The 22,922-nt window shown below is 34.3% G+C and overlaps 1 protein-coding gene across 2 annotated transcripts in view; it reads right to left on the bottom strand.

Moving 5' to 3' along the window:
• The window catches only part of BBS9 (Bardet-Biedl syndrome 9), a 458,887-nt gene that overhangs the window by 249,251 nt on the left and 186,714 nt on the right, over positions 1 to 22,922 (bottom strand). For both annotated transcript variants that reach the window (XM_047694606.1, XM_047694605.1), the window contains exons 12-16: positions 22,516 to 22,569; positions 16,601 to 16,703; positions 14,492 to 14,596; positions 9,928 to 9,942; positions 3,084 to 3,224 (exon numbers count right to left, since the gene is read on the bottom strand). In XM_047694606.1, coding sequence (XP_047550562.1) covers positions 3,084 to 3,224; positions 9,928 to 9,942; positions 14,492 to 14,596; positions 16,601 to 16,703; positions 22,516 to 22,569 — 418 coding nt within the window. The remainder of the gene's footprint in view (positions 1 to 3,083; positions 3,225 to 9,927; positions 9,943 to 14,491; positions 14,597 to 16,600; positions 16,704 to 22,515; positions 22,570 to 22,922) is intronic.

Raw genomic sequence — 22,922 nt, 5'->3', positions numbered from 1 at the left:
GTGAAATATGTAAACCAGGCGATTCACACACCTGTACCCCTGGGGCTAATAATACATTATATGTTTATAAAAAAATTTTTAAAAATTTTAAAAAGAATATTATAGAAACATGCCTTTCTGACAAAAATTATAGTCATTGTTATACCTCTTGCCTTGCAGTCAGGTATGATGACTGAATTTGAAGCAGTTTATTGTAATGTGCCAACCAACACACTAGAGAAGGCACAGTGTAAAGAAAGATAAAAGCAGGGTCTTGGTAACATTCATAAACCACTATACCAGCTTCTATTGCCCACTTCTGGGCCTCACTTTTGGGGAAGGCTGAATAATATTTTATACACACACACACACACACACACACACACACGTGTATACACACACATACACACATACATTATATATCTATATCTATCTATATATATAGTGAATATATATAGGATAAATGTTATTTAGTGCGTAAGTAACATTCAGCAAAAGCACCCCAGATGGTTATTTATTACATACATAAGTAAATATAAAGCCATTAAGCATATTAAAGCTTTTTATAATTACAATATTCTCTAAAGGCAAGAATTTGGGGTACTACTAGATACCTCCATTCAAATACTGTTGACAGGGTTACCTGATAGGGCTATTGTTATCCTTTGTCTGACTCTTTAATTCCACTTTAATTTTTTTTAAGATTTTATTTATTTATTTGACAGAGAGAGACACAGTGATAGAAAGAACACAAGCAGGGGGAGTGGGAGAGGGAGAAGCAAACTTCCTGTAGAACAGGGAGCCCAATGCAGGGCCAGATCCCAGGACCCTGGGATAATGACCTGAGCTGAAGGCAGATGCTTAACAACTGACCCACCCAGGTGCCCCTATAATTCCACTTTTAGATATTCATCAAAGAATTAATAATAAATTTGGAAGAGTATTGCTACAATATATTTACAATATTAATAAACTGAAAACAACGTGTATGTCGGAAACATAATGCTGGCCTAATGATTTTAGTATGGATTTATGACAGAATATTATGCAATCCTTAAAATCATGTAATAAAAATATCTAATTATATAGAAAAATACTTCACAGCATTATGCAAAGTAAAATCCTTCGGGGGTAATGAAAAATAGTTTTGTAAAGATTAGGCAAGCGTCATGAAACATGAGTAGATATTGCTGGATGGTGGAATTACCAGTAATTTCTGTTTTCCTCCTTTAGCTGTCCATTTCTAAATTTCACATTTCTTTTGTAATAAGAAAAATTAAAGTTATTTTAATATACCTATATTTGTTCAAAGAACCAAAATTTAAAAAATAGGGAAAGATGCAGAATAAAGCTAGTTTTTTTCTTCTCTGTGAAGCTCATTAATTTGTTTACTTCAGCTAAAAAAACAGATTCACAAGAGCAACTTTATCTGACATCAACAAAGAAAGTTTTATACATACCAAGAGTGAAAAACACTCTCTAAAAGGAAAAAATGAAAAAGTAACAAGAGTACTTATTTTAAATAATTACAGGATTTCATCATGTCCAATGTGAATGCATATCCCAAAACTCCAAAAGAGAACATGCTAAATCATATACACTGGACCTGGGGGAAAATTTTTTTAGTTTGCCATTGAGTCCCATTTCTAGAGTGATTAAGAAGCAAATATATGCCAATAAGCCTAAGATAACCTGTGACATAAAAACAACTAAGCCCAAAATCAGGAGGAAAATGGATGAGTTATCTGAGCTTTCCTTAGTTCTTCTTGTCTAATCCATAGCTTATAAAGATTACCTCTCAGGCCAAAAGCATCTACTCAATTTCTGTTGGTTTTTATCCACCTATAGTGATCATCCACTCAGAAGCCATAGTCTTAGACATTTTTCAAAGGCACCAATAAATTCAGTGTGCAGCATGTAACTTCCAACTCTATTCCCAGGACAGTAGAGAAGACCCAAGGAACTAATACATTTGTATAAGATGTAAGGATAATGACTCTTTCCACCTTTTTTATAAGAAAATTGAGAAGAAAGAGAAGGGAAGGGAAAAGGAGAAAGAAACCAAGCAGTATAAAACTATTTGCTAACAAAGTGTGTGGGTGTCTATCAGTGTGTATCTGTGTGTATATGCAAATTCAATTACAACTGAAGAATAGATTAATTGTAACAAAGAGTATTTAATTTTGGAGATTTTTCATTGAGTTAGATATAAATAAGCTTTTTAAATACTTCAAATCAATGAAAAATAAATTGTAAGTACTTTAAGTAGTTAGTAACACAAAAATTGACTTACCATAAATTTCTAAACCTTGTGGAAAATATTCTTTGTATTCTAAATCCTACCCACTAATGCCAGGGTGAGGATGCATATTATAGTCAACAGTGCCAATTTTTAATAAGGGATTTGAAAAGGTTAATTTAATTCCCAGATCCTTTTTTAATTCCATCCTATCACCAGGAAACTTAATAGATGCTACACCTTAGAAAAACTGGTTACTAAAGATGTTTTATCCAATCAACACCTCTCTCTTTTCTAAGATACTCAGAAAGAAAAAACTGAAACCTGAGAAAGTCACACCTTCACAAATTACCCCAAATTCACTGTGATATTCAAGCTTTATATATGAAGCCCCTTTCAAAGGATCAGAGCCAGAGAATTGAACAATCACCCCATCCAGCTGCTGGAGAAAGCAAAACCACAAAGAGCAGCTACTTATGAGATTACTTTTTAGGGGCACAGAATATACTTTAAAAAGGTACGTAGCCAAAAACTTAAAATAAAGATGAAAAACAAATATCTACATTCCAGGCCAAAAAATTCTACAGTCTAAAAAGAAACATTTGATGTTTTCACTTCTGAATACTGAAGCAAAATAATGATTATAATAATTTTAATCAAACTTAAAAGGTATACCTTATTACCTTGTTGATATACTCTATTTGCCTTTGAACATGCAAACAAGAGAGAAAAATCTTTGTGGCATTTCTATATTCTGACTTAACAATTATCTGATAATTACCCTATCATTACCTGCTGATGAAGGATTCCATTCTGAATTCTTAACATTTCTGATGTTACAGGCATGTTACTTCAAAAGTCCTACCTGGAAAGAGACTGAGAAGACTAACTGGAGATTTGTTGGTATCAATAGTTAGTTTGTGGCTTGCAGTTTTTGAAGGTTGACCTGGTAGACAGATTAATTTCAAGGGAAGTCTAAATTTACATTGGATAACCCGAGGAATGCCTGAAATAAAAAGAGAGAAATGTAGATTCATAGACCTGACAGAAAATTTGACCAAAAAAATTTGAACTATATTCATAGTTTGAGTAACAACATATCTTATTTTAAAATTTTGCTCCATTTCAGTTAGCATAACTGAAAAAGCTATAAGTATTATCATAATACATATTTTTATATTATTGTCAAAAAGCTCAAGACAAAAATAAAATCCTAAAAAAGAGTGTAGGCATCAGGTATGCCTTTAATATAATAGCATACTTTAAAAATCATCACAGTTGAACATTATACAAAACAGTGTATTTACTCAGACAGGGAGATAAACGGTAAGAGACTCTTAATCATAGGAAACAGACTGAGGGTTGCTGGAGGGATGGGGGCTAGGGATGGGGTGGTGATATAATGAGCAGTGGGTCCTACATAAGACTGATGAATCACTGAACTCTACCTCTGAAACTAATAATACATTATATGTTAATTAATTGAATTCAAATTTAAAAATTTAAAAGAACGTTAGAAAAAACAGTATATTTAATTTTATATTCAATTACTGAAACTTCTTTAAACTAAGACCTTCAAAGCTATAGCCCTAATCCAAGGCTATCAGCTAAAATGAGCAAATATATATATATGAAATCTGTATCAGAAAGATACTATATGACTTTATCTAATATTTTTTCTACCACCAAAAATTTAAATCTTTAGCTATTTTTACTTATTAAAGATTTAAATTACAATTAAAAATCCACAATAAATTATAAGCGTGAAGGAAGAATTTGCTCTACTGTAGTTCCACTGAAGTTCATGTTATTTTACACAGTAATATTAAGAATATTACTTTCATATGAATTAAATTTTTCTCCACCCATTTAACTTTACATATCACTGTTAAGTGACATTTCAAAAGTATTACAAGGTCATTCAACTGAATTTTTCAGTACCTTTATAGGCATATTGAAATACATAATTAAATAAATAACAATGAAGAGTTTTATGTCAAAATTTAAAGTTTTTAAGATTGTTCCTTTCAATATTTTTACAGAGAATGAAATTGAAACCAAAGCAAATTAGGTTCTCTATTTAAAATCTAACAAAGCAATTCTACAACTTCAGTATTCTCTCCTTGTATTCTAGGATTCCACCTTTGATTGGATAAGATAAAAGGTAATACACTGAAACCTCTATCTTACTATATTGCTGTAGAGAAATGAAAAACTTAAAATGTCCTACTCTACTTGATGTATCCACACATTAATTCCTTTCTCTCTTTAAAATGGAGTCAGTGAGCGGCTTAAAAATAGCAAAAGCAGAAGCAGTTAAAGCTTGGGGACATGATCCCAAAGCAGGATCCCCAGAATTAGCGACATATTCTGTTAATGCCAATTGGAGTTGTGAGCTTGCTTGACATCCGAGCTGGGAGTATACTTTCCCGCACTATTTATTCATGAGGATCGTGAGAGATCATCAACAATGGCAAGCATACTGATATATGAGGTCAATTAAATACTTTTTCAGAGCATGTGGAGCATATTTGTGATTCTCTTCAACATAATCTATTATCCATTAAATTTTACATAGCTCATTTTTTTGCTCATAACCAACAGATGTTAAATTCACTTCTCCTGGAATCCTAGATGCAAATTATAACTGATGTCTCTTCAGGAAAGCTCCTAAGGCATTATTTCCTGACATTCTGTGAGGTTTTAGAGGCATGTGTATTTGTACTTTATAATGATGAAATGTTTTGACTCAAAATATTATGGTAACATGATCTAAGCTACTGCTCAAACCACAACTAACAGTATCACCATAAAAAATATTGTAAAACATTGTTTTTTCCAATTTCATATATTCCATATATCCCCAAATTACGGAAATATACCTACTAATATGTTTCCTCTATAATATATAAATTGCAGCCTTGATTAATAGATGCAGCCTGGAAAGAACAAGGACACTAAAACCTATTTCCATTTCCTTTATTTTTAATGAATGTAGTAATGGAAAAAAATCCTTCATCTTTTGATAATTCTGTATATGTATCAAGAGAAGCTACTTTTCTATGTATTTCACCCAAAAGCTGAGTTAAGTGTTCAAACAAAATTCGACTATAAATGTTCTTCTTCTAAAACTATACTGCTAACACTGTGGTTCTACTTTACTTGGATCAGATAGGTAGTACTTGAGTTGGTGATTAAAAAAAAATTAATCACAATGAATAACACTGGCCTTACATTACTGATTCTATATATTTGAAGATTATTACCCTAAATCTCCAGGAACCTAGAGCTAAAGAAACTGGTTTATAAATATGTTTTCAGAAATTGAAACAAATGGCTTGCAAGCACTAATGAACCCAAGAAGGGAAATACATTATAACTCAATTCACAACTCAGGTCAGTTAATGACAATATCACACACTAGGGCAATGGTCTACAGTTGCTAAGATTTGTAGAAACCCTCCAGAATTTCTTTTCTACCTAAGAATTGTAAACCTGTTTCATAGGACATTTGGAAAACATTATTTTGAAAAATGATGATACTCCTACTTAATAAAATGATTATGGCTATTCTTTAAATGCTGGCAGCTTGAAAAGTTTTACCTTGTAGGGGGTGGATATGAAATCTTTTAGAAACCAGTTTAAGGAAATCACCTTTAAAAAGAAAAATTGCAATGCCAGTATTTAACACCACTTCCCCTTAAATTTAAACCCCAGTCTTTTAAAATATAATCTCCAGTAGTTAGACATGGGGTTTTTATCAGAGGCATATTTCTATTGAGCTTCACTTTAAAAAAAAAAAAAAAAACCTAAAATGTAAATTTGGCTACCAACTTACTCTTCAGGCTGTGACTGCATCTAAGAACCTGAAGCTAGACGTATAGAGATATATTTGAATGCATGCATGTATGTACCTATATAATAAGGAAGGAAAGAATTACATGTATTTAAAGACTTTACAAATTTTCTACTAGAATAGCTTTCAACTTAGCTGAAAGTCTAATTGGTCGTAACTCTGCCTACCATCAGTGATATTTTCTCTATGTAGTTGGCAAAACAGTCCCTGTCTGGCTTATTCAAATAACTCTCTGAGTGTTATGCTAAGAAAAAAAATGGCCATTTATAATACTCAAATATTGGCCTACTTGTTCATCAGATTGACTTTGTTCTACAGTTTTTTACCAAATATAATCACCTTTCCTTCAGACACTTCCCCTTCTAGCCTAACAGAGGAAATGAATGGTCGCAACTACTCTGGTGCAATTAATCACAAAATTATTTAACACTTACAGAGAAAATTCACATCAAAACCACTCTTGACAGAACAATTTCTTCAGGAAAAGAATTCTAATTATACCTGGCACACCCAAGAGCCCAGTATCACTGTCAAGAGAGAAGCCAAAATGTGCTTTGGGGGGTTGGTGGGGGGGAAGGAAAAAAGAACATATATATCAGAGTAGAATAACTATATATATTACACATCTATATAATGCCTTCAGAACTCTTTCCAGGGGCCTGCTAGAGTCATTTCATTTTGAAAACAAGGAACCCCAAAGCAGTAGCAATGTCTGGGAGCCAGAACTTCCTTGATCCCTTCCTGTTATGTCTGGCTACATACTGTGTCCCATCTGCAGTCATGTTTTACACTGCCCATGTCATGTAACTTTAATGCAGACATAATGGAGACTAACTCTTATGGGACAACATAAAACCTCCTTTGCTTCTCTTTTTCCACATGTAAAAGCAGGACTGCTTATCTGCAAAGAGCCTGAACAGATCAGGCCAATAAAATGGACCAGTCTTTGAAATTTGAAGCCTTGTGTCTAAGTTAAGATCTAAGTAGCAACATATTATTTAATTTTGCCAAGTAGGTGAAGCTGAATATTGCAATCCTACTCCCTAAAGCTTAATTATAATTTTAAAATATATCATAAGAGATTATTAACTTTGTATTGAAATACTAAAATTTCCATGTATTGGGATATTTTTCTCATGGTTTGGGCTGAATTTACAGTAAGAGAGAATAAATTCCTTCCAATAATAACCTTTACTAATTTTTTAAAGATAAAATAAATCATTTAAATAATATGGTATTTGGGGTGCCTGGGTGGCTCAGTGGGTTAAGCCGCTGCCTTCGGCTCAGGTCATGATCCCAGGGTCCTGGGATCGAGCCCCACATCGGGCTCTCTGCTCAGCAGGGAGCCTGCTTCCCTCTCACTCTCTCTCCCTGCCTCTTCGCCTACTTGTGATCTCTCTCTATCAAATAAATAAATAAAATCTTTAAAAAATAATAATAAAATAAAATAAATAATATGGTATTTTACAAAAGTTAGTATAAAATCTTACCAGCTAAATTCAATCTTGCCAAGTAAAATGTAAATATTCACTGTTAATAATCAGTTATTTTTAATAACCCAAATCCTAATTTGACAAGTATACTTCATGTTATTAAGCTAAACACTTACTCCTATAAAATGTTTCTCATATATTTTCACCTCCCACATACAATGCAACTCAGGTTGTTGGCATTACCAACACTGTATGAGTATATTACTGCCATCATTTTTTAAGTATTTATTATTAATATTATTATCTAATATTTATTATTAATATTATTATCTAATATTTATCTTAAAATATAATAAACTGAAACCACCACATTAAGTCTGTGTCTAGAAAGAAAAATAATCAAAGTAGGATAACTAAGTGCCTGTCATTTACCCTGATATCACACAATTCAAAGATGAGTACTTGAACCCTGCTCCCTAAGAGCCCAAAATCTACTAGGGAAACCTAAGGAACAAAGGTAATGAAATTCATATTATGATAGGTATTGTAGTAGATTCATAAATAAAGATTTCTTTAAAGATATTAAAGATAAACTGGTAATAATCAACATTGGCCCAGGTAATTTCAAGGGGTCATAATCTTGACGACATTGTCCCACAAATTCTAAACAAGAAATAGGCACACAGAATAAGCGCTCATGGTACTCTGATCAGAGAGAACAGTGGATCTATTTGGACATATAGAAAACAGACAACAGATATAGAGAAAACAGACAATTTGTATATCTCAAAAGATATGTGCATCAGTACAGGTAGTATATAATGTCTGTGCTGATATTAATGACACTAACATTGATCACTTGGTTATGGCAGTGCTACCAAATCACTCTTTTTTTTTTTTTTAAGATTTTATTTATTCATTTGACAGACAGAGATCACAAGTAGGCAGAGAGGCAGGCAGAAAGAGAGAGGGGGAAGCAGGTTCCCCGCCGAGCAGAGGGCCCAATGTGAGACTCCATCTCAGGACCCCGGGATCATGACCCAAGCTGAAGGCAGAGGCTTTAACCCACTAAGCCACCCAAGTGCCCCCCAAATCACTCTTGTAGAGATACAGTTTTCTCCTTGTAATTAAAAAGTAATCCATTAGGTAATGTTTTGAGGCTGAATATTCTATTACTCCAATGAGTTTAGTGTCCATTGATGAAACTTAACTGAACTAATTATTACACAGGTTTTGCAAAATAATGATTCTCTAATTTTATTAGATAATTTTATTAGATAAAATAATTTAGATAAAATAATGATTCTCTCATTTATTAGCTGACCTCCTTTTGTAGAGTTCTCCCTCTATACATGCCTTTATTTTATCACTGTACTCATAGATTCTATTTCTGTCTTCAATATATTATAATAATTACATTATGATTTTGATGCTCTAAGTGTCCCATATGAACCACTGTGATGTACTGTGATCATTTCTTGACTACTTCTTTGCTTTCTGACTCAACAATATAGCACAGGCTCTCTTATTTTCCCTTCTCCAGACCTGGACAGCCCTTTCTTGAAGAACCCTGATCTCTTTGTCTAGATATGGTACTCAGATATGAAAATCTACGCATTAGAGGTGCTCACTACTATTGAGCCGAGGCCTGAATAGGTCTCTGCCCCATCTCCATAGCCTCTACTCTACCCTACTGCAATAACCTCCAACTTGGCTGTCTTTCAAAACCAGTTCTTCACACTGCAGTCAGAGTGATCTTTCCACAATACATTTCTATTCCTCCCCTTTCCAGGGCAAAAGCATGTGTGTGCATGTTCACATCCATGCACTTTTTGACATACTTAAAACCATTTAGTGGCTGCCCTTTGGTCACAGAACAAACATCAAAATCACCAGCATAATCAAAAATACCCCATAATCAAAAGACTCAAAAAGTGCCCATTCTTTCCCTATACCCTAGTTACATTTTGACCGCTTTACTCCAGCCTTCAATTTAAAAAAAAGATAGCAAGAAAGAAAAAGAAAACAAACAATTAGAATTCAGTGACAAACACCATATTTTTCCTTATTCTTTATTTATTTTAAGTAAATAAGATAGCAGGGCATCTGAGTAAATCACCCAAACTTACAGATATAAGTGGTCAATGACACTTCTGATTTTTTTTTTCCAAAACAGTCATGGAGCTTCATTCTTTCTCATGACTCTAAAACAACTAATAATGAATGGCAAATCTCTATGAGAAGACACATTTATGATCCTCTCCATAGCCACATGAAGGCACTGAATCATCCTAAAGAAGTGTCTGTGGTTAAAACAGCAGTCTGTAAAAATAGTTCATCCGTAGTATAATACTAGCTCAATTCACAGACCAAATTTCAGTTCTGAGATTCATTTTGTCCTAAATCATCATTTCACTTACCATCAGGATTTCGATCTATCCATCAGAGGTAATGCAAAAAAGGATAGGAGAGAAAGAATGCAACAAATTATTTGTGGTAAAATTGCAATACAAATTTAATATACACCTGTTTAAAAATATAAACTAAAATTTTCAAGAGTCTCTCAGATTATTTAAATGGCCCCCAACAAAAATAAGTCAATTCAGAACTAAAGAGTATAACATGAATAAGTGAAATCTAACGATATATTTACACATTCATTCTCAGAAGTCCATGACAGTGTGCTATTCCAGTGTAAATATGGTAATAAATAAATAAATAAATAAATAAATAAAAAAAAAGAGGTAAGGTATATGATCTATACCAAGAGCAAACAAGACTCAATAGAAATGACATCAAGAGGACTAAATGAATTGTTGGGAAAAAAATTTGAGTGCAAGGCCAAATACACAGTATTTTCAGTTACTCTCATTTATATTATAATGTCTTTTTGGTTTTGGCGTGTCTTGGTATTCCTTTACTTTTATAGACATTTTTTACATTTTAATTTCTAATTGACATTCAACTAATTAACGTTATGTTCTTTGGTTTAGCAATAATTTACAATCTTTTAAGTTCTGTCTTTAGAAAAGCATAATAGTTAAAAATGGTATGTGTAACCATAAGATCACAGACTGATTTTACAATTTCATAATGTATTTTTAAAGCATTTTGCCCACTTGCTACATAACCCATTTCTCTATGTTAAATTCATATTCAACCAGTGTTACCCCTTTCCCTGAAAAGAAGTGAAATATTTAGTTGAATTAAGGCATCAACACCTACCACACATATTTGAAGTGTAACAAGGATAAAATGTATAAAAGTCCCTATGATTACGGAGACACTCAATGATAAATGATCTAGAGATTTTAGTCAAATATTTCTTTCTTTTTTATCTCACAACTCAAAATTAAAATAACATTAAAACTCCCAATGTTCTTTTCAGAAATATCCAACTAAAAAACTCTATCACTCTTTGATGCCTTATGGAAAGTTTGTGTTTCTTTCTGAAGCCAGCTTTCTCAAAGTCATTTAAACATAAAATATTTACATTACCACAAATTTTGAAAATCTAAATAAATGATCAAAATGGTCAATTCTGGCTAATAATGAATTTTTAACAACCTAATGCAAAATAACGTACAAAGCAGAGGAAATAGATTTTGAAAATATGTATTAAAGTTGTAAAATCATCTCAGAATATAGAGTTGTCAATGCATAAGCCAGAAAATTCACTTAGACAAAATTAAAACTATAATTATTAAAAAACATTGCTAAAATATTAAAAAGATTATCCACCATGACCAGGTGGGATTTATCCCTGGGTTACAAGGATGGTTCAACATTCGCAAATCAATCAATGTGATAGAACAAATCAATAAGAAAAGAGAGAAGAACCACATGGTCCTCTCAATTGATGCAGAAAAAGCATTTGACAAAATCCAGCATCCGCTCCTGATTAAAATGCTTCAAAGTATAGGGATAAAGGGAACATTCCTCAACCTCATAAAATCTATCTATGAAAAACCCACAGCAAATATCATCCTCAATGGGAAAAAGCTGACAGCCTTCCCGTTGAGATCAGGAACACGATAAGGATGCCCACTCTCACCACTCTTGTTCAACATAGTATTAGAAGTCCTAGCAACAGCAATCAGACAACAAAGAGAAATAAAAGGTATCCAAATTGGCAATGAAGAAGTCAAACTCTCTCTCTTCGCAGATGACATGATACTTTATATGGAAAACCCAAAAGACTCCACCCCAAACTACTAGAACTCATACAGCAATTCAGTAATGTGGCAGGATACAAAGTCAAAGTACAGAAATCAGTTGCTTTCTTATATACTAACAATGAAAACACAGAAAGGGAAATTAGAGAATCAATTCCATTTACTATAGCACCAAGAACGATAAGATACCTGGGAATAAACCTAACCAAAGAGGTAAAGGATCTGTACTTGAAGAACTACAGAACACTCATAAAAGAAATTGAAGAAGACACAAAAAGATGGAAGACCATTCCATGCTCTTGGATCGGAAGAATAAACATTGTTAAAATGTCTATGCTGCCTAGAGCAATCTATACTTTTAATGCCATTCCGATCAAAATCCCACCAGTATTTTTCAAAGAGCTGGACCAAATGATCCTAAAATTTGTATGGAATCAGAAGAGACCCTGAATTGCTAAGGAAGTGTTGAAAAAGAAAAACAAAACTGGGGGCATCACGTTACCTGATTTCAAGCTTTACTACAAAGCTGTGATCACCAAGACAGCATGGTACTGGCATAAAAACAGACACACAGACCACTGGAACAGAGCAGAGAGCCCAGATATGGATGTTCAACTCTATGGTCAAATAATCTTCAACAAAACAGGAAAAAATATGCAGTGGAAAAAAGACAGTCTCTTCAATAAATGGTGCTGGGAAAATTGGACAGCTATATGCAGAAGAATGAAACTTGACCATTCTCTTATACCACACACAAAGATAACCTCGAAATGGATAAAAGACCTCAACGTGAGACAGGAATCCATCAGAATCCTAGAGGAGAACATAGGCACTAACCTCTTCGATATCAGCCACAGCAACTTCTTTCAAGATATGTCTCCAAAGGCAAAGGAAACAAAAACGAAAATGAACTTTTGGGACTTCATCAAGATCAAAAGCTTCTGCTCAGCAAAGGAAACAGTCAACAAAACAAAGAAGCAACCCATGGAATGGGAGAAGATATTTGAAAATGACAGTACAGACAAAAGGTTGATATCCAGGATCTATAAAAAACTTCTCAAACTCAACACAGACAAAACAGATAATCATGTCAAAAAATGGGCAAAAGACATGAACAGACACTTCTCCAATGAAGACATACAAATGGCTATCAGACACATGAAAAATTGTTCATCATCACTGGCCATCAGGGAGATTCAAATGAAAACCACATTGAGATACCACCTTACACCAGTTAGAATGGCCAAAATTAGCAAGACAGGAAACAATGTGTGTTGGAGAGGATGTGGAGAAAGGGGAACCCTCTTACACTGTTGGTGGGAATGCAAGTTGGTGCAGCCACTTTGGAGAACAGTGTGGAGATTCCTCAAGAAATTAAAAATAGAGCTTCCCCATGGCCCTGCAATTGCATTACTGGGTATTTACCCCAAAAATACAGATGTAGTGAAAAGAAGGGCCATCTGTACCCCAATGTTCATAGCAGCAATGGCCACGGTCGCCAAACTGTGGAAAGAGCCAAGATACCCTTCAATGGACAAATGGATAAGATGTGGTCCATATACATATGGAGTAATACTATGGAGTATTATGCCTCCATCAGAAAGGATGAATACCCAACTTTTGTATCAACATGGACAGGACTGGACGAGATTATGCTGAGTGAAATAAGTCAAGCAGAGAGAGTCAATTATCATATGGTTTCACTTATTTGTGGAGCATAACAAATAACATGGAGGACATGGGGAGATGGAGAGGAGAAGGGAGTTGAGGGAAATTGGAAGGGGAGATGAACCATGAGAGACTATGGACTCTGAAAAACAATCTGAGGGATTTGAAGGGGCAGGGGGTGGGAGGTTGGGGGAGACAGGTGGTGGGTATTACGGAGAGCACGTATTGCGTGGAGCACTGGGTGTGGTGCATAAACAATGAATTCTGTTACGCTGAAAAGAAATCAATAAAATAAATAAATAAAAGAAAAACACTGCTAAATATGCAAAGTGGACATCAATAGAAAAAAAAAGATAATCAAGGCATCTCTAAAACTTTTAGAACTAAAAAAACTGTATAGAAATGTTTTAAAAATACAAATGTAACATTGCTAAAATACCCTATTATCAGTTACACTATGTTAAAACATCAGAAAAAAAAATGACTATTCATATTCTACCAATAAACAGATTGTCAAACAGTTAATATGAAAAATTCACTGCATAGGGAAAAAACCAAACTATAAAATTTGACCAAATGAAGTTAAAATTTACACTAACTGAATCTCAACTGGACTGAAGATAACTTGTTTCAAAAGAGTTCCTTGAAAAAACACAGATCAAATTTTAGTAATTCTAATTTAGTAATTTTAGTGTTCTTAAATGTTTTAACATGTATGATATGAAAGAGTTTTATTTAGTCATTCATTAAAACAGTGTCTGAAACTCTGAATATTGCTTTATATTAAAGCAATTCATAATAATCTTTTTCACGAATTCAGACTAGGCTTTTCTTTTTTCTTCAAATAAATGAAGTCTAATACGTTGAGTGTGAATAAAAATATATCATATTTGCTATTGAGAAGACAGAATCAAACATTATATGTGGAAATCGGTTAAACAGCTTATCTCTAATAATCCATAACACATAAAAGTAATTTGGACATACAATTTTATTTAACAGTAGGCAAGAATTATTTTTCCATTTAGTATTATTTCACAGTGTGTCTTTCAGTCTTAAACACTTAAACATTTAACTCATAACTCCAATTATTTAAAAGTAGTAATTAGGATTATAAATCTGTGAACAACTGTGTGCTTACCTGATGGTCTGGAATAAGAAACAACAGCATTTCCTTCCAATTCAGGTGGTGTGTAACTCCCTTTCAGATAAACCGAAAAGGATACCGTTCTATTCATTTCTGGTGCTATAAGAAATATGAAAGTAATATTAAATTTCAAAATGTTGGACAATTATTATTAACAACAGTTAAAATTATGCATATACTACATGACAGATAGTATCCTAAGCACTTTACATGGATTAATTTATTTAATCCTCACAATAACCCAGTAAGGCATGTACTATTATTGTCCCCAGCTTTTGTGCATGAGGAAACTGGCTACGGAGAGATTAAGAAGCTTGCCCAAGGTCATATAGCCAATAGAGAACTGAAAACTGACTTCAGGGCAAGGGTGCCCATATTCTACATCACTGCTTCTCTTTAGTCAGATGAATAGGCAGAATGATCAGGAAAAAATGTATACAAAAAGGCAAGAGAATTTGGGAACTGGGATTAGTATACTTTATCATGGCTATAATACAGACTGCAGGGGAAAATGGGAGAGGGGCATTGCATATGGATGTAACTATAACTGTAACAACTTTGCAGATTGTTTGTCACCTTCTATATTCATGTATTTGACCTCCAACCTGAGGTAGGCAGTCTTTTTTTTTTTTAAAGATTTTATTCATTTATTTGACACTCAGAGATCACAAGTAGGCAGAGAGGCAGGCAGAGAGAGAGGAGGAATTAGGCTCCCCACCAAGCAGAAAGCGCGATGCGATGCGGGGCTTGATCCCAGGACCCTGGGATCATGACCCGAGCCAAAGGCAGAGGCTTTAACCCACTGAGCCACTCAAGCGCCCCTGAGGTAGGCAGTCTTAAGACGCTTTTAACTGGAAAAATAAACTGTTCAAAATGTGTTTTAGAAAGACAAATTGGAAGTATTGTGAAAATAATTAGAAAATAAAGTGAGAACCCAATGTCTGGATATCACCTATAAGATTACTTCAACCATTCAATCATTCATTCAGTGTTTCAATTAATATTTTATTTAATTCCCCCTATCTGCCAGGTGCACTCAAGTAAGGGTTGGTAATACAAAGGCAAAAGAGAGAAATATGTTCTTGACATCATGAATTAGATACAGAATAACCAACTGAACAGCAGCAGTAAACAAAGAAAGAAAAAGAGTAGAAAGATAAATCAGAAATCATTTTGATAGGACTAATGACAACTTGAATGTAAATGGTAGGGCATGAGAGATTCTGTACAAAGAAACCTTATTAAGGGTTGCCATTTATGACCTGTCTACTATTTTAGGCATTATTAGAGATATCTTAACATAGATTCATTTTCTAATTAAATCCTCAAAATAGCCCTGCCAGACAGATATTATCCCCTTTCTGCAGATTAAAAGAAATTGAGGTTCCAAGTAATTACTAAAGTAACTTGCTGAAGGTTACACATTGAGTAAGTGTCAGAGCCAGGATTCAAATTTTGGCCAGACTCTAAAGCCAATATTCTTATTTCAGACATAACTGATTCAATAAACAGCTCACTAGAGAAACACCAATAAAGAAAGCCTTCCAAATTATAGTATTTAAGTACAATTACAGGCCCATCTAGTTAAGGAAAGCACTTGAAAATCTATAATTACTTCAGCTGAATGACCATTCACTGAACATTGCTATTTTTTTAAAAAGTACCATTCATGCTTGATGTTTGAAGGGAAAATATAAGCAAAACAACACAATCATTGATTTTAGAAAGATACCAGGCTCATTATTCAGACAAGAAATATAGCCAGGCTCATTATTCAGACAAGAAATAAACATACTAACCAAAAAAAAAAAAAAAAAAGTTTTTTTGTTTGGTTGGTTTTTTTTTTTAAGATTTTATTTATGTATTTGACAGAGAGAAATCACAAGTAGGCAGAGAGGCAGGCAGAGAGAGAGGAGGAAGCAGGCTCCCCGCTGGGCAGAGAGCCCAATGCGGGGCTCGATCCCAGAACCCTGGGATCATGACCTGAGCCGAAGGCAGAGGCCTTAACCCACTGAGCCACCCAGGTGCCCCCCAAAAAAGTTTTTTTTAATTAAAAGAAAACCTCACACCATGACAGACTTTAAGCCAAAGCAGAATACTTACCCATAAATTCAAAGGTGAACTGATCGCAGGTCAATACTAAAGGTGGTTGTACATAGACTGATAATTTGGCTTTTTGCAATGCCAGTCGACTCTGCAATGTGACCTAAAAAACCAGAAATTGTTATCAATAGAAAATTACATTTTATCCAAGCTGATAGGATAGCACAAGTATGTAAAAAAATCACTAGCAAATAATTAGGAAACACTATCTGAGAAAAAATGAGTAGTGGCAAAACATAACGTGTAATGTAAATAGCTGATGAATGGGTAAGTAGATAAGCGGTACTTTCTACCCAGTTAGAAACTGGTCAAAGGAGTTAAATGACCTTTCTCCAATGGAGATACAGAAATGGCCAAATAAGCACATGAAAAAATGCTCAATATCTTTAATCAATATGAAATATAAGTTAAAACCACAATGAGATACTATTACATATCTACTAAAATGATGTAATTAAAAGAACAGACAAAAATAGGTGTTAGCAAGAATGTGAGGAAAGACATCTCATACATTGCTGATGGTGAATGTAATATGGTACAGCCATGCAAGAAAACGGTTTGATAGTTTCTTTAAAAATTAAACATAAATTTGCCATATGACCTCACAATTCCATGCCAAGAGAAATGAAAACATATGTCCACCCAAAAACTTGTAAACAGATTTCATAGCAGCATTCTTCACAAAAGCCAAAAGTAGAAACAACCCAAATGTCCATCAACTGATAAACAGATAAACAAAATATGATATATCCTTACAACACAATAGTATTCAGTAATCAAAAGAAATGAAGTATTGGCACATACTATGACATGGGTAAGCCTTAAAAATATTGTGCTAAGGGGTAGAAGCCAGTCACAAGGAACCACATATTGTATGATTCCATTTATATGAAATGTCCAGAATAGGCAAATCTATAAAGACAGAAAATAGATTAGAAGTTGCTGAGGGATGGGAATGAAGGAGAGGTGGAGGATGGAAGAGGGAAGGGAGCATGAGGTTACTTTTAAGGGGGACAAATATGTTCTAAAATTGAATTGTGGTGATGGTTCCACAACTCTGTAAATACAGTAAAAATCAGAGAACTGAACTCCTAAATGAGTAAATTGTATGGTATATGAATTATAACTTAATAAAGCTATTAAAAATGTTCTATCAAAAGCAAATGAAAAAATCTGCCCTGCGCTTGGTGAATAATTACATCATGAAATATGTGTTCATTTCTTTTCATGTGTAGAGGTGGCAACGGGATGACCTTATCTAGTATCTGCACACCACCTTTTGCATAAATTATTCTCTAAGGAAGGATTTCCTTACTAGATGGATAGTTACCAGTCTAGATACATATCAAAGCTCTACATTATTCCATGGCTTAACACAAAAATACATGACAGATCTAATTATAAAAATATCAAGGAGTGGTAATATTGATTGTCACATATCTCAGCTGGCTGCATTTCTAAACTGGGCTCTTATATGGTGATGCTAAGAAAACCCTCCCAGATTAGAATCAAAAGCTAAGAACTCTGGGGTCACAGTATGACTGGGAAATAGGGCAGGTATGGGTAGAGAAGGCCAGGACTTCTCTCACTCCCCATCAAGAGAAACATCAACAGAAACCATTAGGCCCACGCATTTTTACTGGGCCACAGTGCAAAGGGGGATCATTTTCAGGCTATCAAAGAAAAAGCTTAAATATCTTACTTTCGTTGCACATGTTCCCTCTTTGGACTTTTGTATCCTAAAAGTCCCAGCCTTTGAATAGCATCCTTTGGATGAGTTCATCCATGTGGTTGGTATGGTAAGCCAGACTTATCACAGTCAACTGCCCAGGCAGGGTTGGTATACCAACTGAGTCACAATCTCTGGGGGTAGTTCTGGGTATTGGTTTTTTTTTCTAGCTCCCCAGATGATACCCATGTACTAACAGAATTAAGAAACATCCTTCTATATCATACCTTTGCTGTAGAGCAATTTTCAATCTAATTATTAGATTCTAGTATATGAGACAGATATATTTCATTAACTCACATAGTACAAGGGTAAAATTATTTTTAAGAAAAGTAATTTTGGGGGCGCCTGGGTGGCTCAGTGGGTTAAGCCTCTGCCTTCGACTCAGGTCATGATCCCAGCGTCCTGGGATCGAGCCCCGCATCGGGCTCTCTGCTCAGCAGGGAGCCTTCTTCCCCCCCACCTCTCTGCCTGCTTCTCTGCCTACTTGTGATTTCTGTCTGTCAAATAAATGAATAAAATCTTAAAAAAAAAAAAAGTAATTTTGGGGGCACCTGGGTGGCTCAGTCATTAAGTGTCTGCCTTTGGCTCAGGTCATGATCTCAGGGTCCTGGGATCAAGTCCCTCATCAGGCTCCCTGCTCAGCACCAGCCTATTTCTCCCTCTCCCACTCTCCCAGCTTGTGTTCCCTTTCTCACTGTGTCTCTCTCTGTCAAATATGTAAATAAAAATCTTAAAAAAAAAAATAAGTAGTTTGCAAATTTAATTAAAAGGCATGTATCACCTATTCCTTAATATATATGAATATATATACATATATACATATATATATAATATATACATATACACACATGCTATAGAGAAAGAAACAATATCCAGGAATATGCACCTGGCCCAGAAACATTATATACATATAATTAAATTTAGTACGTATCTTGCATTCATTTTAAATGATGTGGGTATTCTATACAACTTAAAAAATAAGTTAAACACAAAAAGTTTGAATTGCAAAGTAAAATTTTTAACAGATTACTATTGATGCAAATAAATAAAAAAAACACAACAAATGAACAATGAATCCTCAATTTTTAATTTATAAGCCCTGGGAATACATGAGGGGAATCTGCATACCACAAGCAAACCTTCCTTCATGATATCTGGTCATTATAAACAACATAATACCTTTTTAGTAAAATCCTGATAGTAATTACAGGAAGAAGAAATTATGCCAGGTCCACTAAATAAATAGGACACAACTTAAATATTTTACTATAAGTAAGAATATAATGCTAGTCTACACATATATATTTAAATAAAATTAATAATATTAATGATAATCATTAACAACTTTTTTATATTAATGAAACCATGCTAATAAATTACATGCATTATCTCATTTAATCTTCACAAAATCACGAAACAGGTACTATTACTAATCATCATTTTACAGAAAAGAAAACCGTGGTTCAGAGAGGCTAACTGATTTGCCCAAGGCCACTCTGATTATAAGTCAAAGAACCACATTTAACTTCTGTCTGCCAGAATCCAGAGCCCATGCTCTTAATCAACTGTGGTTAAGTCTCAAAACAACCCTGCATTTAAAAAGTATCCTCACTTCACAGTTTTAAAAAAAAGAGGTTCAGAGAAGCTAAATAACCACCAATAAGCCAATGTGTGCAAGAGAATTGAAAGCTATCACCAGGAATATATCATAAGAACTCAGTTTTAAAAGTGAAAATGGAAAATCCTTAGAGTAGTAATAAGCTACTTGTAAGAGAACATACACTCTGGACTGCCTCAGTGGCTCAGTCAGTAAAACATCTGCCTTCGGCTGAGGTTATGATCTCAGGATCCTGGGATGGAGCCCCATATCAAGCCCCACATTGAGCCCCCTCGTTAGGCTCCCTGCTCAGCCTGATTCTCCCTCTCCCTCCACTCCTCCCCCTCCTGTGCTCTCTCGCGCTCTCTCTCTCTTTCTCAGATAAATAAATAAAATCTTAAAAAAAAAAACCGAGAACAGACATTCTGACTCTGCCTGGCATAACAATGTATACTTAGACAATGATCACACAATTTTACACTGTTAGCAAGATCATGATAGCTCTTGTGCACAGATTTATTAAACCCCAACAATGGCCTAGGCATTTCCAAATGTGAATCAAGAGATGTGTGATGAAAATAACTGGAGGAACAAAGAAGACTTGTGTCTGAGCCAAAAAAGAAAAAAAAAAAAAGAGTTAAAGACTTGGCTAGATCATAAACCTCATATTTTAAGAGAAAAATAATTACAGAATATTAAGGGGAAAATATAAAACATTAATACAAGAATTTTCCATGCTGCTTTCAGATTCTAACAAAATGAAATATGATCCTAAGAAATATAATACCAAATTTTATCCTAGATACATTAATATGACTCAAAAAGCCAGGTATGAACAACCACTCTGCCTCAGTTGCCTGTAATAGACGGTCACGCATCACACACACATACTCAAGGTAGCCACATCTTCATTCACTTGGAACGGGTGGAAAAATTTTCTCAATTAACAGGATTTATTATGATGGAAACTTGCATGGTTATATATCTTGGCTGCTGTTGTTATAAAAGGCTATAAGAAGAGATTTACAGCAAAATTTGTAGAGAAACTGTCAGACAGAATCAGGAAGTCACTGTGTCTGCTGTACAAGTCCAGCTGATTTTATGCAACCCTTGTGTGTTGCATTCTTTCTCGAGCTCTTATAATGGCAGTAAGAAAGAGAGCTGAGACTTAGTCATTTTCAAATATAAAAATTCCACTAATGAAGGAGAATTTTCCAGTCGTGTCATACCATCATTTTAAGATGGCTATTATTACACATGAAAGCCTAAGAACTGCATAGGTGAGAAAGGTGTATTTACTTATAGCAATAACTAGCAGTTGAGGGGGGGTAGGTATTAGCATAAGCAATGTTTTCTGGTTTAAGTACAGGATTTCTTTTTGCAATTTATAGTGTGCTCCTGAATTATTATGTGTGTATGTCTGAACATTATCAGTAGATAGATTAAAAAAGAGGTTTCTCTACACAAAAGTCTATAGATCATTCCTGGAAATCTGCAGGGGTTTTTTGTTTTTTGTTTTTTTCTTAAGCGTTTGATTTCTTGCCACTGCTGCTTTTCCAGACTCAGAAGTATTAAAGAGATAGAGCCTTTGATTGGATGGGGGGAGGGAGAAGTGGGGAAAGACCACCCTTGTTTCCAGTGGCAAGAATCCAAAAAAATTAGCTTAGGAAACTGTTACAAGATTGGGCTCCCTTCAACTTCTACCAAAGATCCCCACACTTGGGCCACCCGCTGGGTCCAGTGTAAGCGAACACAATTGGTAAAGCCTGGTGCCCTGTCAAGCCCCTCCAAGGACAGCAACCCATAATCTAAGAAAATATAAAGTCCTATCCAAGTTTTGACTAAGCAAATTGCCAAGATCCACAACTTTTCCTGGCTCCGAGGTCTGGGCAGTGATAAATATTTTCAACTTAATAACGTGCTGACTGATTACCACACTTTAATCTAAATGCCTTAAGAGGGTTCTACATTTGAGTTCTAGTTCTAAAATTCTACAATGACAGGACTAAAAATCTTAACCAAAACCACATCCTTCATATTCTATTTTTTTAGGACCATCAATTTGTCACTACTCTACTTTGTGGCTTCTTCATTTAATATTTTCTTGCTATAAATACATCCATTTAAAGTTAATGTCATGGCAGGTAGATGACCAGAAATTCCTCTCAAACATACACATAATTATAGATAGAAGAAAGATATTAGCATGCATGATTCCCTTATACATATGATGCTGTAATCAACTGGTTGGTTTATCATAAGTGGTAATGACACAATTCCTCCAACATACTTAAAATGTCAATTTTGTTTCTAGAAAAAAGACCCTAGATCATTTAAACATAATGGTTAAACATAACCCATAAAAATTATTTATATTACATAACATTGCTATGAATGCAATTATCAGTTTTATATTTGTAGGAAAAAAAAAAGGTTATCTTTGCTATCCAAAGCTGAGGGAAATATACAAATTTCAAGTGTTTGTTTTACATTTCCATAAGCCAGTCATAGGGTGACAATAGTGGCAGATGTGATGAAATGTGTAATACCATTTGCACAATAAAGTCTAGGACCATGGTACAATACCTTAACTGTGACTGAAGGGACAAGGTCAGTTCCCACTGCAACATCAGTAGCTTGCTGTAAACACAGAATTGAGAAGAGAAGGAAGGAAAGAATGGTTTCAAATTACATGTCCATCAATGAGTAAACACAATGGGTGCAATATATACTTCCCACCACCAAAATAGGAAACTAACCATAATGGACTTATCAATCTAATGACAGACTAAAAGGGTTAATGTAGCTTTTTGAATGCCTTCAACTGGAAAGTCATAAGCTAATAGAAACCTTTTCCAAAAAGGAAAGAAAAGGTCACATATTTTATTATCAAACTATTCTCTTGCCAAATTTACTTAAGTGTTGAAACTAATTGAACTTAAATTTTAAAAAATTTTGAAGTATTGAAATTAATTATATTAACTTGTTCTTTA

This window comes from Lutra lutra, chromosome 11 (assembly GCF_902655055.1).
Source record: "Lutra lutra chromosome 11, mLutLut1.2, whole genome shotgun sequence".
In the NCBI taxonomy this organism is placed as follows: Eukaryota; Metazoa; Chordata; class Mammalia; order Carnivora; family Mustelidae; genus Lutra; species Lutra lutra.
The sequence above is the reverse complement of the archived record's forward strand: the minus strand, read 5'-3'. Positions and strand labels throughout refer to the sequence as shown.